This window comes from Anas platyrhynchos, chromosome 3 (assembly GCF_047663525.1).
Source record: "Anas platyrhynchos isolate ZD024472 breed Pekin duck chromosome 3, IASCAAS_PekinDuck_T2T, whole genome shotgun sequence".
Lineage (NCBI taxonomy): Eukaryota > Metazoa > Chordata > Aves > Anseriformes > Anatidae > Anas > Anas platyrhynchos.
This window is the reverse complement of record NC_092589.1, coordinates 42,086,033-42,102,459: the sequence shown is the minus strand read 5'-3', so window position 1 is coordinate 42,102,459 and position 16,427 is coordinate 42,086,033. Positions and strand designations below refer to the sequence as shown.

The following is a 16,427-nucleotide window of genomic DNA, read 5'->3' as shown; positions in this document are numbered from 1 at the left end:
GTTTCTTCTCTCCCTATACCAATTGCTCCAGTCTTGCTAGACTTTCACTTTGAAGATTGTGAGTGTTGTTACTTGCTTTTTAGTGTAATGGAGAACAGGAGACTATTCCAGAGTACTAGCTTAATTTCTGGCTCGTGTTATTGTAAAAAATGTCCTTTCTCTTTTATCCACACATTCTCTGGTTGCTTGTTCCATCAATCTAATAGTTGTTTATTTTCAAATCTGTTTCCAGTGTGGGATAACATCGTATTCTTCTGTACAAAGCAAGAATAAAAAGGTTTACTCAGAAAACCAAAGCACTCATTTGGGTAGAGAGCATCTTATGTCAAGCATCCCTTGTCTTGCTCCCTTAGTAGCAAGGTGCCTGGTTCTCTGCTGTAGTTGGGTTTTGGTGCATCTACCCGCTGTGTCTGATCAGCAATGAGGTGACTAGTAAGTTTAAGTATTGTTACTCTAGAGAAAAGTGTTGTTTTTGTTTTGTTTTAAAGAAATTAAAAACAATCTATTCCCCTCTTTTCCCCTCCAACAAAACAAAACAAACAAACAAAAAAATAAACGATTTCCATCCAATTCTGGGCATATAATTTTTTTTTGTTATTTGGTTAAAAGGCATACTTTCAATAACCGTTCGGAATATGAACAAATTGCTATCACCACCGACAGGTTTTATTTGTCCCTGTTTTATATACTGAGAACTGTGTTCCTCCTCTGTGTGATTTTTTTTTTTTTTAATTTTGTTTTTTCAAGAGGAACCTCAAACGGCTACTCGGTATGATGTAGTTAGGATTCTGGGTAACTTCTTAGTATGTGTTCAGTCACTGTTGATTTTAGTTTGCTCAATATCAGTTGATTTTTCTGTTAAGCCTTGAGACAACACCATGAGCTTTTAGTAAATCTCATCCTAAAAATACAAGGAACACCCAAAGATTAGCATGTTCAAACACTAATATTAAGCTAACAGCATTAATACATATCAACAATCTTCAGTATAATTTGTTTAGCCATATTGTAATATATGAAAAAGTGTTATGTGTGTGTAGTGTGACGCAGGTAGCAGAGCAACACCGCCTTTAAAAATTTTATTTCACTCTTGTAAGAACATAAGGTAGTTCCTGAGATTTAGCACAAAACCACCAGCCAGAAAGTAGATTGTGGAGGGAAGTAGCTTCTGAATTTTATCTGCCTGTCTTAAGTTGTTCGGGTGTTTGAAGTGTGTCTTTGGGAACACAAAGCTTGCCAACCTGTGTTGCAATGGACAACAGCATAGTGGCAGCTGGTCCTAACAGTCAGTGAGCAAACACTTACCTGAACAGTGGAAAGTGCCTGGTAAGAACACTTCACTGCTAATTAATTGCCTGTGTTGCAGCATCAGCTTCTCACAGCTCATCCTCATGTGTTCATAATGCCTGCTGTGAGGATGCAGAAAGCCAAGTTCTTCACTCCTGTGTAATACAGCAAAGGGAGAAGCAAGCTGTATGGAGCTAGAGGTCACTGGGCAAAACAAGCATGTCAGAGCAGGCAGGGTGATGGTGGCTGCGTGAAGCAATCGGGTTGATGGGTGGTTGGTGGGAAATGAGACTTCAGTCTTTATACAGAGGCATATGGCATATACAGAGGGGTTGGCAGGTGTGGCAAGGAATGATCTGGTTTAAAGGTTTATCTAGAGAACTGGCTGCTAGTGTTAAGTACTACTAGCAGTAATAGAATAATACTACCAGCAGCAGCATTGCAAATCCCTGTTCCAGTCAGCCTGGAGTAGTGATCTTAATCAGAATCACTGTAACCGAGCATCTGGGAGAGGCTACCTGGAGCTTCTGTGATGCTAATGGTCCCCTCCCAGCTGCAGTCCAGGTCCTAACCCAGTGCTGCTCATCTCTTGTGTCTGGGTTTAAAAGGAGACTACTCTTCTGGGGAATTGTTAGTGGTGCGGGAATCTGATGCAATTAGGTGCTCTTCAGCCATTTAAACCTGTAGAAAGAGTTTGGATTTGGCAGGGAGGAGGAAACGGGGAGATGAGGACCAACCTCTTACTAAGTTATACAGAGGAAGAGAAGTTAAAATCTCTGAGATGGCACAAGTAGCAGCCTGTACCAATGATGTTCTGTTTGAAGCTTTTTTTTTTTTTTTTTTAATAACTGAAATAAACTACCTTCAAAGTATCTGTATAAAAACACAGAGTCCCTGTTGCACATCTGAAAATATCGAGAGAGTCTAGAAGTAGCACTTGCTCTACACTCAATTCTATTTCTTGAAGGCAAGGCATTTTAGAATTAACGGAGTTCAAGTAGCTGAGGAAGAAGAAGAGCATTTGGGGAAATATAAGCTGTAAATTTTGGATGATGTTCTGAGAATATATATCCAAGACTTCTAAAACTTCTGTTTTGAAAGAGAACAAAGTTATTCCTTTAGAGGCATTTTCTAATGTTTTCTCTTTTTTTTTTTTTTTTTTTTTTTGCTTCTTATACCAACTCAGCTGCAAGAGCATGTTGTTTTAAATAGATCAGATGGAAACTATTAAACTGAAAGTTCAAGGCTTTTAATGTTTGAGAATATTAAAATTCCAGGATTCCAGGATGTTAAGTTTAAAAACTTCCAAGTGAAAAGACAGATAAGACATTCGTTTATATACTGCTTAGATTTTAGTATTATGAAAGTTCAGGATGCTTAGATGCAATGTATTTTTTTTTTCATGGTTCTTTTAAATGCTTCCACATACACTAAAATTCTATTTTCGTTTAGTAAATGAAAAATTGGTCTTAGAATAATGGAACCTAGCTGTGATCTCATGAGGAGGGATCTGTTCGGTTATTTCATGGTGTATAATGCTCCCATTTATTGAAAGAACCACAGCTGGACTTGAAAATTTCTCATACTAGGCTGAGAACTGCAAGAGTTGTTTGAAGGGTGCAAATGCTTCTCTTGTCAAAAGTGTGTGCTGGATTAACTCTGCTAATTTTTATGTAGTTGCAATGATTTCATTCTGTAATAAAAGATAAAAATCATGCCTTTTTAATTCAGGTAATACGAAATATTTTTACAATATTAAGTATTCAGATATTTAAGTGTTAAAAATTGGAGAGCCGTGTTTAAGGACTATGCGGACAGATGACAGATGTGGTTATGAGAAATGTCTGACAGGATAAACAAATATAGCCTTACTGTCCTATCAATTTTCAGAAAATATGGTATGTAGCTTGTGCTAAGTGATCAGTTCTCTGACAATTTCTGGATATGTGAACTGTGTGCATTAATAAAGCAGGCAGTTTGTAAAAAATAAAATCCAATGATAAGTCAGCCAACAAAATGTTCCTATTTTTTTCTATTAGTTCATTAGTTTAGAAATGCGAAACATCTAACCTTTTGCTTTAAGAAATTTTCAGCGTTGATAATTTGGGGAGTATGTGGTTCTGGAATAGTTAACGTTTCCTTTGTGAATGAACCAAATTGTAGTTGCAAGAATAAGTTGCCAGATTTAGTTTAAACTCAGTTCCTTGTGTATGATCATCAAAGAAAAAATTGCTTTTCCTGTGCATACATAGTAGGTTACAACAGTTGCAAGTATAGAAGAAAATATTTGTGCCTCACTTTTATTTCCTTCTGTAAAATGCCCCAGAATCGTGTAAAAATCTATTCCAGAAAATTCAGTGTGAAACGAATTGAGGCTTCAAAGTTACGGAAGAATTTGTTAAGTTTCCAGCAAAATAAATGACAATTTCAAAATATTATCCAAAATAGATCATAAGCAAAGAGATCTTTGAGGGTTACAGGCTCAAGTAGAAGATGAGGACTTCCCATTTTAATGAAGCAAGTAATTAAGTGTTAGAAGATGGAACAAGGGATACTGCAGCCAGATTCAGAAACTGCTGCTTGTGATAAATGAACACCAATGGAGCACCAGACATACAGTGTACAATTCTGCTAACTCGGTAAGATTCCTTTATGGTCAAAGCAGAAAAATGATGCCTAGACATGATCCATCTCACCTGAAGATGGACATCTAAAGCAGATTAGAGGTTAGATGAGATGAATCTCGACAAGGGTAATAAATACACCAGAATAAAATTTCTTTTTATGTGTACTCAAATATATTTTGTTCTCAAATGGAGTTTGTCTTGGTTGTACTTTTGACTTAACATCAAAAGTCTTGTTCAGAAGGAACTGTTTCTTGAGCAGATTTAAATATGGTTGTCTCTTGTATGGTTTACAGATTTTTCTTTTCTTTTTACTAAATTCAGTGAAGTTTTTTTCACAATTAACTGTCAAATGCAGTCATCACTAATAGTAAAATGCTCTTTTACAGTGTTGATTGTGTCAAATTTTAAGAGGTTATAATACCCTTCTCTTTTGGCAGTCTCTTCTAGTGAGCTGGGTGATTTACGTGCTGGGCAATTAAATGTGTGTTTATAGGCTCTTTAATCAGTTTTATTATAAATTAAACAGAACACGTAAATGGCCTCTTTGTGCCTGTTTTCAGTAAAGACTTCACTTACTTTTTCCTAACTTAGCAGATGCAATGTAAATCTGTAGTTTAGTGTTGTAGCCACATAGTACAGAAGCTTAATTAGATGTTAGGAGACTGCTTTATGAAACACGGTGTTTAATGAAGCCTTTAATGTAACACAAATAGGTTTGAAACAAAAATATGCATCTGTCTTTTGGGTTGCATAGTAATTTTTACAATTTTTGTTGCATTTTGGTACAACTCCATGGGTTAGTTAAATACATACATGATTTTAATCAAACAAGCAATTACATGTATTATGTTGTTTCTTTATAATATATATGTGGTAGTTGTCTATTCTTGGAGTTGAGTTTTCAGATCATTCTCAACTTCCATGTTACAAGACAAATGATAAATTAGAAGAGCTGGAAATTGTGCTGCTCAGTAATTGCATCTTATAAAAACTGTTCAACAGTTTGAGAGGAATTATTCATGTTGTTTGTTTGGGGATTGTTGCAGTAGGTTTTTTTTTTTTTTTTTTTCTGTCCCTGTCCCCAGTTGTTAAAAAAAAATAAAAAAATAAAAATAAAAAAAATTCTTGAGGTTGGTTTATACTTGAAGTCAGTTTTAACCTTCCTAACAAGAGATCTATGATTACCTGCTATATTTATCATTTTAAGGAGACCTGCATCAGTTCTTATTCTTTTCATATGTTTATTATGAACATCTTATTTTTCAACAACTCAAAGGAAATAATCAAATTGCTATCCTCTCTTCAGCCTGCTGGTTGCAGTGCGAGATGAATGGTCTGTGCTGTGCTGTTGGTGTGGAAGATTGTGAACGATTGCTGTTGGAAAGATGTCTTCATTAATAATGGCTATAGAGCCTTCTCTGAGGTTGTTCAAATACCAAATGAGTTCTGTCTGGTAGCTGGCTTTACAAAGGATACAGTTATTTATTGCATGCTGTGTATGTGCTTATTATCCCAAGTAATGCCTTGCACTGAGCACTTGCAAATCGCCTTTCAGGCTGTAACACATCTTAGGGTTTAATTGACTTTGCTGTATTTTTCTACCTCAGTAACTTTGCCTAAATGGGCTTATTGTAAGTTCAGTTTTTTTTGTTTCCTTTGCCATTTTACTGTAACCATTTTTTAAAAGAACAAACTTTTACAGAATGGTTTTCTCTTTAAGATGAAAAACAAATGTCAAATGCAGATGAAATGTGTTTTTACACTTGAATAATTCAAAATACATTTCATCGTAAAGAAAAAGTTGCCATCTGAATTATATATTTGGCTTAAATTTATGCAAGCAAACAGGACTATTCATCTTCAGCATACTGTAGTCAAAGGGGCTTCACATATTTTTTAACATTGTTTATGTCAAAAAAAAATTGCAGGACCACAGATTTTACTATAATTTAGTAGTGTGGGTTTTTGCTTAGTTGTCTTTGAAGAACACAATGTCTGTGTGTTGTGCTATCCCTCTTCCCAAAACAAGTATTTTAAATATCATTAAATAATAACATTTATATGTAGTATGGTAAATATATGTAGTATCATTTTTCACTGTGTTTTCCAGAAAACTGCATGACTTCATATATTGTTATTTCAGGAATTCAGAAAAGCTGCTACAATCTCTCTGTATTCAATCTGGAAATGATGTATTCACTAGTGCTAGACTACTTCACAGTGCTAAACTTAACAAAATATCAACTAAAACAGGGGTAAGAGGGGACAAATCTTGGTGCAAGTCACACTGTTCAGATATATTCACGTATATCAAAGGAGTACAAAAAGACAGTTCCAAAATAAAGGTGAATTTCTGGTGTCTCTTCAACGTTTGAATACTTGCCCTTGCCTTTGAACTGAAGTAGGACTTGTGGTTTTATGCAATACGTTAATTTAGGTCATTGCCTTTAGAACTGCCATAAAACGCTAAAATGAAAGGACTGACTATTTTTAATATTTCCTCCCCGTAGCAGTAGGGTTTCTACCTAGAAGTGTCTTTAACATAAGGATTACAAAATGAGGAATGATCTGGTTTTAGGACACTATGTCTCTGTTTTCCTACATTTGTGGAAGTTCCTTTTTTGCATACTGTTCTGCAGGGTTTTGAGAAAGTGTCAACGTTATTTGTTCCTTTTTTCTGGCCCTGGACAGTCATTGCAGCCGTTCTTGGTGCTGCTTTATGGAGAAGATGGGCATACTGACTGCTTATAGTTTAGTTTGTTTTGAGCTCAATAGTAATTCTTTCTGTTTAATTCTGGGATTTTTAAACTCGATGAATTTAAAGTTCTTTTGTGTGCTTTGTGAGACCTTGCCTTTTGATCATCAGTTTCTGATTTATAAGCAGTGCAAGACCGAGCACTGGGAGAGTGCTAAAGTCTTTGGTGTTGGAGGAAGTTTAATTTGGAAAGGATTTCTCAAGTGAAGAATGACTGAATTTTTTATAGACTAGAGCTCTAGAGGGTAGGAGGCAATTGAAGTGTACGTGTTTTATTGGCTTAGAAAATACTCAGCAGCAGTTTAAATTGCCTGTTGTAGGCCAATAATGGTCTTCTATCACCTGATAACTTTGATTTGTGGTCTCTGTACATACTGTCTTTATAAAGACTGTTTCTTCACTTCTAGTCTTTATACATGCATTATGCTCATATATTGAGTTTTACCAGAACATTTCTATAAATATAGAACTCATCTGAATGACTAGCTGAAATCTTGGATATCCTTCTGTCAGGCAAGTTAAGCAGGGATGGGTGAGGGGAAATTGTTCTGCAGTTGAACAGTAAACAGGTAATTTTCTACACTTTTAATAATCTAAGCTTTCTCATGCTTCTCTTATTAAAGTAACTATTTGCACATATTTTTTATTACTTTTATTTTTTTTTCAGAGTTGAGCATAAATTTTTTGAAAAATTTTCTGTATGATTTTTGATTAACCAGTACTGATAAGAATCATAAATCGTGTGTGTGTGGGGGGGAGGAAGTCAAAAATGAGTAATAAGAATTATCTGCAGAGCATTTATAGTGAAAAAGGTTGTGATTTTGAGTAGTTAAAATCAACAGCCAGCTAACTGTATACAATGAATTCAGTGTGTGCAGAGTTGAACTCATTAAGTGCCATTGGTTAAATTTATTATTATTTTTTTAATTAAATTAATTTTTTACGTCTATCTGAAAGATCTTTCTTCCTATCCTTCATGTAGAACTCCTTCTCCTGGTGGCAATTACTTCAGCATTTTGTAACCTTTTCCAGTTAAGCTGTACATGCTGCTCTCTCCTCTCCTCCATCATCAGTTGCTTGCAAAAAGTTGTGTGATGTTTTGTGATAATTAACCTCTGCATATAAATGTATATTTCATTATATATAGTACAAATACATTGACTGTTGTAGAGGGGAACTAAAGAACTGGTAATTGGAGGAGAAAGTTTAGATTTACTTTAGACAGGCACTTTTAACGTCTGGAACTCTGTTCATAGCTAAACAGTACAAGAAAATCAAATGTGATGCTATTTTTCTCTCCAGTAAGTTACAGAAAAAGTTTGTCAACAATCTAAATGTCAGCATGAGAAGGTGGTTCACAAATTAAAGTCTCATTTTCAGTGGTTGGTTGTCCATTTTTGTGATGTTAAATAGCACATAAATTTGTGTTCGAAAAGATAATTTAGGATTACCTGCAGTTATTATACTGCCCAACAGTTTTGGCCAAAATCTGGTAAAAACTATATCTCCCAAATCTGATCCTGTATTTCAGTTATAATTGAAAGGAATCTCTGTTTCACATCCTTGCAATGTAGTGAAGAAATACTGTTCCTGTTTCACAGGTGTGAAAAAACTTCATGTCTGAATCACAAAGGGCAAGAGTCCAGTGAGATCAGTTAATGGAGACATAGAATGCTTTGGGTTTGGAAAGGACCTTAAAGATTGTCTAGTTCCAACCTCTCTATGCTCCATGAGAAAGAGACCTTCCCCAGCTTCCCAGTGTAGGCCTCCTTTAGTTACTGGAAGGCTGCTAGGGTACCGTAATTCTTAATGCTTGGCACATACCTATACATTTATGAGCCCTTCATGTTTATGTGTTTGGTGTCTCGCGAGTATGGATAATTAATACACGAATCAACCTCATGGCTAATTTCGAGAGAATCTATCAAGTGCTGGATGAATTTCCATAGCAGGGGAAACTCTGCAGCACAAATTATTGGTCTGGTGGCAGTTGGTCTATGGCTACACCTGCCTTCTTAGTATGACGAAAAAATCATGATTACAGATTTTCTGCCCTGTGTGAGTAAGGATCTTGATGCTTGAGCAGGTGGTACTTCTGTTTTGCAAATCATAAAAGATGGATTCACTCAGAAAGCTGAGCACTGCTGCTGTTTAGTTTAGGTGTTTGGATCGAAGTGAATGCTAAATTACTTTGTGAAAAGAAGAGAATTGAAATATAGTGCAAACTATACAAAACACAAAAAAGAAAAAATTGTGTCTGACAAGTGTTATCAGAAAAGAAAATGTTCTTCTGGCTATTTTTCAGTCAGTTACGTCAACAATTGTGAGTCATTAGAAGTGGAATTGGCATTGTTTCCCTGAAAATTGTTTAGAAAACAAACACACACGCCTAGCTCACACTTAATTTTATAGATTTTATATCTGAATTTCTTAACCATTTTGTTTTTTAAAAGGATACGGTATTGCGGCTCTGTAATCTGTAAAACTAAGAACAGTGTTGTGAGAAAATGTTCACAGAACATGTTTTCATTGGATATGTCCTGAGAACAACACAGAGACCCTCTGAATCTAATGTACAAGTTACCTTGGGGCTATTTATCTGCAGCAAGCAAAGTCGAAAGGATTAAATAGATCTTTAATTTCCTGTAGTTCAACTTAATGGCATTTGGTTAATAGCTTAGGTTTCATTTGTTGTGTTTTGTAAAACTTAGAATTGTTTTTGCTGGGGTGGGGAGAGATCATGTTTTCTTTTGATTAAAATAACAAACTAAAATGCAGAACTTCAATTTTGTTAAAGAAGAACTTACCGTTTTGCTTTTTAAAAGGAAAAACATGAGAAGAAAGTAAAAGATTGATGAGGAGAAAGATTGACATATTTCTGGCCATTTACTAATGTTTTCTAGTAAAATTAATCTTTGGGATTAGATTGGCTATAACAAAATTTTAAGTAGTACTCAAAATAAATTGGATGCACTGATAAGACATACCAGGCATTTGAAAAATTAGCCTAGCACTTTTCAGAAGCCAAAGGAGATAATTGGTATGTTGGTGGTGGTGAGGGAAGGTAACACTTACAAAACAGAACCTTAGAGCCTTCTTAGATGCAACACTGAAAATGTTAAAAGTAGAACTCCCCCATTCCATTTGTCCTGGAGTCTGCAACTGTTAGCAATATAAGGAATGAATACTGTGGTGATTTTGATACCTGTTCAGTTTGAATTTCTTATAATTATGTGACAAATTCAATGACATAAATTGTAAATGTAGAATCGTTGATAGAAATGAAGTTTTAGCTTTAAAGGGGTCTACCACATTTAAAAAATCCTATAGTGTGTTGTACGGACATAGTTAAAGGCAGCTCAAGGAAAACTTTTTTCTTTAAATTATTAAAATTTTGGAAGATCGCCTCTGGAAAGAAGACTTGTTTATCTTACATGATCGTTTTATATGAATGTTCAGGACATACCAATGAATTGCAACACATTTCTGTTCTTGAGGATTTTATTCAAGGACTTCTACTGCACTGCTTGACTGCTCCCATGATTTGAACTGCTTAGGTCCCTTCCCTTCATGTTTATGTGACAATACCTGCCATTTAGGTAGAAAATCAGGATCGAGGCATACATTTTAACCGTTTTGGCAGAGGCTGCATATATTCTGGAAAACCACGTCTTACATATTTTCAATGTTAAATATCATAGCAACAATTGCATTATATTTCATACATACTTTTGGTATAGATTCTGTTGCTTTTATTGTATTTAAGTATATTTATTACTACCATTCTAAACTATTGTTTGGCAATACATCAGATTTGCCTTTATCAACAGTTAAAACAAGGTTTTGTAGTAATGATTATTTAATTACACGTACTTGAAGTAAGGTGTCATAGTTCAATTTTAAAAATCTTTTTGAAAATTTGATTCAGGAGTGTGACATCTTTTTAGTTCAACATCTGTGTTATATTTGTATGATGTTTTCCTTTGTGCGAACCATGACCTGTCCAAGTCCTGGCTTTTCTCATACTTCTACAGTTAAGATCTCCAGGATATGAAGTCCTGAAACAGTTAAGTAACATGAAAGATACTTAAAAACTATATATTAACAGATTGAAATGAAGTGCTCTGAGGTTATTTATAAAATATAGAACATCACCCACAATGTGTCTGTCACAGATGGAAAAAATGAATGTATTGACAAGTGTGTAGTCCATTGAATAAGTTTATAGACATAAAATCCTACCCACAAGTGCTAGGAATTAAGTTTGTCTCCAGTACTGGATGTGAATTAGCTTAAACAGAAGCATAAGTCCCATTAGGCAGACGAGTCTTTATTGCCTGTGTATCAGAAGAAAGTTGTTTACTTTATTTTGCTGAGAATGTTCCTGAACCATTAGCCAGACAGCATGGTGCAATTCTATCTCATGCTTTTGGTAGGAATGAATATATACCACCCTTTCCTTTCAAAATGGATGTACTAAAGAAACTTGCCACATACAATCAGATTTCAGAAGAACCGGAGCTTGGTTTGCAGTCTGCTTCCAGACTCCTAAGTGTACAGGCTTTTTCATGTCTTAATGGTACTATGCATGTTTAGACCGGCTGTTTTCATTAGGTCATAAGAAAATACAGAGACTGAAGTGATTTTCTGTGTACTTAGAGAGATACCTGCGCTGCTTAGCTTTTCAAAGGACATGGCATGGCTCTGCATTTGAGGACAGGTTTTTATTCTTGCAGTAGCTTACAAAATTCAGAGAAGCTCTAGGGGACAATTGAACACTTAAGTTCTTCACATCTTCAGTGAAGGAAGAAAATGCTTATATTCTAAAATATCAAAGGAGGATGATGACTAATTATGCACTTGCCATTTGTTGTACCTTGCTATGTTGGTTTTGGCTGTGTCCTTTAGATAAATATTCCTATACTAGTAGACTGTATGTTGTCTACCTATTCACCCTCTGTTTTGTGTTTCTCATTTTGCAGTACAAGTTATTGATGGAGTAGCCAAGCTGAGATTTAGATTTCCGTATGAATGTGAATCATTGTCGTGTCTATACACTTTACTGTTCTTCCAAGAAATATATAATTTTAATAACAGATACAATGCAAGTTAAATTTCTGAAAACACTGTTGTTTCAGTCACATGCACGTACACAGGTTGCTCTATTCATTCAAATGGACTTGGGATATGATTATGTAGTACATAGTAACTTTCTTGTGCTGTAGCGTTATGTATCACTTTGTGAGTGCGTATAACTAGTCAACAAACAGCAATTTTAATAGTATGATTGTTGTTAACAATACAGATAATGTAGTGGTTGAGAGCAAGAGGTGAAAAAATTAAATATAGTAGGTAGCATTGTTTCATAATGATTTCTGTTTTGGGGGTGTATTCAGAATACAAATTGGATAGGATTTTTAATTGCTAAAGCTGGTTAAGTGTAAAATTAATTTTAATGTGGCTTAAGTGAAATTAACTTTGATATAGTTGAGAAGCAATTTAAAAACCCCACTGGTTATTTACTTTCTGGTTTCAAGTTTATAATCACATTTTATTAAAGTTCTTTGATACTACACCACCTAAGACTGCCTCCTTAAAACAAATTCAAATGCTGATATTAAAGGAAGATACTTTTTTTTATTGACGCTGCAATATGAAATATAAATGGAAACTGCTGATTATTAAGTACTTTTTGAGTGTGTGTGTGTATATATATATATATATAAATGTACAATGTCTCTTTTAAACATAGCACAAGAAGTACACAGAGCAAAGCATTGTAAGTAATAAGTGTTTTGTCCCATCTACCTTTTGACAGGAGAATTAGATGACAGAGAACAGGCAAAGCTGGAAGTAAAAGTATGGGATCCAGATAGCCCCCTTACTGACCGTCAGATTGACCAGTTTTTAGTTGTAGCACGGTAAGATTAAAATCCTCTAATAAAAAAAAAATCCTTTTCCTTTTTCTACTGACTATTTATTCCCCTATATCGTGTTACTCAATTTGTTTACCACCATTTCGTGAGCCCTTCTGTTTCCCACGGTTAGCTGAAAGAGAGAATCAGACTATAACCTTTTGCATATTTGAAGTTACCCGTACAGAAGAGAGAGAAAAAGAGTTATACTAGACTGCCTGTATTTCAGGCTACATTAGAACTTGATATTTTAAATGTAGATATCATTCTGTTTTCCCTTCTGAGTAAACAAAACAAGATTTCCATGGTAATATTTAAGTCTTGTACTATAGTTTTTGGAATTTCATAATGTAATATAAAGTAGAAATTAAGATGATGTAAACAAATGAAATGGATGTAGAACTTGCCAGATTTGCATATAATTTGACTAATATGCAGTGCAGTTATTTCAAATGAACGTTGAAATTAAAGCTGTGAAGCGATGCATTTCATTAGTAGAAAAAAAATCTGGTCAGTTCAATTTTATAAATTAACATGTGATTATGCAGACTTATTTGAAGAACATCAAAGCCGTTGGAATTCATAAATACCTTTTAAAAGAAAGTTTTAATGTTTTTACTGAAGGACAACTCTATGCTCATAAAATAAAGCATGTTTTTCTCATCCTCTAATTCATACTTAAAAATATAGCACAAAGTTACTGTTCTACCTTAAAAAAAAAAAAAAAAAAAAAAAAGGTGCTGGCAGCAAATTGTTAATTAAGGTTAATGGAGGGATGTTACCCTGAGTCATTCCATCCTTTTTTTTCCCCCTCTAACCTGGTTGCGGAGTATAGTCTCAGATCTTATTAGGCAAATACTCTTTTCATGTTGTTTCCAATTTTTGTTCTTTATTCCTTCTCCCTTAAAACATTTCAAGAAGCAGATGGGGGGGGAGAGGAAGGGAGAAACTGCGTTATATTTTCCAGCTTGTGTACAGTGAAATGGGTTGCTGACTGATCGTCTTAGTCTTCCAGTTTTGATTGACTCATAGGCTATTTTGAGTTGGAAGGGACCCACAAGGATCAAGGAGACCAACTCCTAGGTCCACAAAGGTCCTGATTTTTGGGTGGTCCTATGTCTGAGAGCATTGCCCAACTGCTTCTTGAACCTCCCCTGTCCCAGCTCCATGCTGTTCCCTCGGGTCCTGTCGCTGTCCCCAGAGAGCAGAGCTCAGCGCCTGCCCCTCCGCTCCCCTCGTGAGGGAGCTACAGGCTGCCGTGAGGCCTCCCCTCAGCCTGCGCTGCTCGGGGCTGGACAAACCAAGGGACCTCAGTCACTCCTCGTACTTTTTCCCCTCTAAGGCCTTAGTTGTTCTCATTTTGACAGTCTAACAGTTTTATGTCCTTCTGGCATTGTGCGGCCCCAAACTGCATGTAGTGCTTGAGGGGAGGCTGGACCAGTGCAGAGCAGAGCTGGACAGTCCCTTCTTTGGACTGGTTAGCAGTGCTGTGCCTGATGCACCCCAGGGTATGATTGGTCCTCCTGGCTGCTGGGGCACACTGTTAATTCCCGTTCAACTTGACATCAATCAGAATCCCTAGATTCCTTTCTTTAGGGCTGTTCTCCAGTCTCTTGACCCCCAACTTGTACGTAAACCTAGGGTTAACCTTTCCCTGGTACAGCATCTGGCATTTACTCTTTTTAAGTTTCATGCAGTTGGTGATTGCCTGGCCCTTTAGTCTGTTAAGATCGCTCTACGAGGCCCCTTTACCCTTGACAGATTCAACAGCTGTTCCTAATTTAAGTGTTTTCTGCAAACTTACTTAGTATGCATTCATGTCCTGTGTCTAGATTGCTTATAAAAACACTGAAGAGAACTGGCCCCAAAACTGGGGAAACCCCACCAGTGCCTGGCTGCTGGCCTGATGCAACCCTATCTCCTGTAAACCTGACCCATCAGGCAGTTGTTCACCCATTGTATTGTGTACTTGTCTTAACTGCACGCTGGAAATTTTGTCCAGACAGATACTAGGAGAAACAGTATTGAAAGCTTTGTTGAAATCCAAAAAGATTATACCTACTGGCTTCTGTTGGTCAGCGGTAGATCTGGTAGGTGGTAGATATTGGTAGATATTGATCCAGCTATGTTTCTTTCTCCCTCACTTAGTAGTGTTGTACCCTTTTTATACAGTAGTAAAAGTTGCCTGCCTCTTTTGAATTTCCAAGCAAGCCAAAGGGGTGTAAGTGTGATCATGCATCTTTTCAGAAAATTACAGTGCCTGGTGGGTGCTCCATAGAACAGAACGCAGAAAATAGAACTACTTCTAATACCGGCAATATCTGGGTGTGTATGGACAGACAATACAGGATTCCTTCAAAATATTGTGTGCAAAGATGAAGAGTTATAAAAGTGATTATGTGTATCTTTGAAGAGTTCATTCATTGCCTTCACATCCTTCCACCTCCCGTACTGCAACTACACTGGAGAGTTTAAGAAGTATACTGTGAAGCTGAAAATCTTCCCAGAAGAGTATGTTGGTACCGCAAAGCAGTGTCTACTGGGAAGTGATAGAGAATAAATGATTGATTAAAAAAAAAAAAAAAAAATCTTCTTCACTGTATCTAAGACATCCTGTGCAGTACTGTGCAAGTCCTGATCAAGACTGCATTCGTTTAAAAGTTGATAAATTTCTGTACACAGGGTTTCTGTTATGGTTAGAATGGGTCCTGACCATACCAAGATCTTGTGATAGGTCAATCACTAATGCTGACCAACTCCTTATTAGAGATTGTCACTTTATTGATGGTCTTCCACAAACCTCCACTCATCTTTGCTGCTTTTGAACAGACAGGAACTCTTTCCAAGCTGTATATACTTATTTTCTCAGGCTGCAAGAGCAGATTTTTGTTGCATTAAGTAGTTCCCTGACAGACTTTCACTGATTTCTGGAGCAACAATTCTCCTATGACAGTTGTGGCAGGTTTTAATTCAGTATGTTCTGTGCTTGCAGGCAAAAGCTTTTATTATACTGGACCAGTAAAAGCTACTTGAGTAACAGAGTTAATATTATGATTTGATAAACTGTGCTTACAGGCTCAGATCTCTGCTGTGTACTGACTACAATTATCTGGGCATTGGCTGTGCCTGCTGGGTTTCCATTAAGAATGTTATTTCTGTTACTTAGAAGTTGTTTGATTTTTGAAAATTTAAAATTCTGGTATTAAGAAATTTCTTCAAATGTTTTCCTATGTATAATTTTGTTTAAGTGGGTATATGCAATTTGTATAGAAAATCTAAAAAGCCTTTTTGAATGTTAAATCAGGGGCATTGAGTATTTCTTCTCTTTTTTTTTTTTTTTTTTTTTTTTCAGTCTACTTTGGTTGAAGGAAGAGTTGCTTTCGAACTTACAGGCATCAGCTTTTTCAGTCACCCAAGCACACGTTGTTCTTTAGGAGGTGGTTCTTTTTCTATTTGTGTTGCACATTTGCAAGAACATTTAGATTTGGCTTTGACCACTTATTCTGACAAGATTTGGGTTCCGTATCAGGAGTAAAAAAGCCTTTTATCCTGTGTTTATATGCTTGGTCAGTTCCTCATCCTGTTTCTTTGTCCATTAAATACTAGTATGCAATAATCTGCTGGATATAAAGATAGAAAAATATGCATATCCTTTCCAGAAATCAGAGGCAGCATCATCAGAAAAATCTAGTTTTGCAAAGTGTAAGAGTACTTGTCAGGAAAGATCCTTAACCTCAAGCTCTCTGATGAGTCTTACTTGATTTTGTGGATTTAAAAATCTTGAAAGTACTACAGTGCTGCTACTGAAGTATAATTTGGACAAAGACTCATGAAGTAGCAAAA

At 35.9% G+C, this 16,427-nt stretch overlaps 1 protein-coding gene across 11 annotated transcripts in view; it reads left to right on the top strand.

Moving 5' to 3' along the window:
* Positions 1-16,427, top strand: part of MTA3 (metastasis associated 1 family member 3) — a 156,519-nt gene that overhangs the window by 56,991 nt on the left and 83,101 nt on the right. For all 11 annotated transcript variants that reach the window (XM_027454127.3, XM_072035754.1, XM_027454132.3 and 8 more), the window contains one exon: positions 12,488-12,590. In XM_027454127.3, coding sequence (XP_027309928.1) covers positions 12,488-12,590 — 103 coding nt within the window. The remainder of the gene's footprint in view (positions 1-12,487; positions 12,591-16,427) is intronic.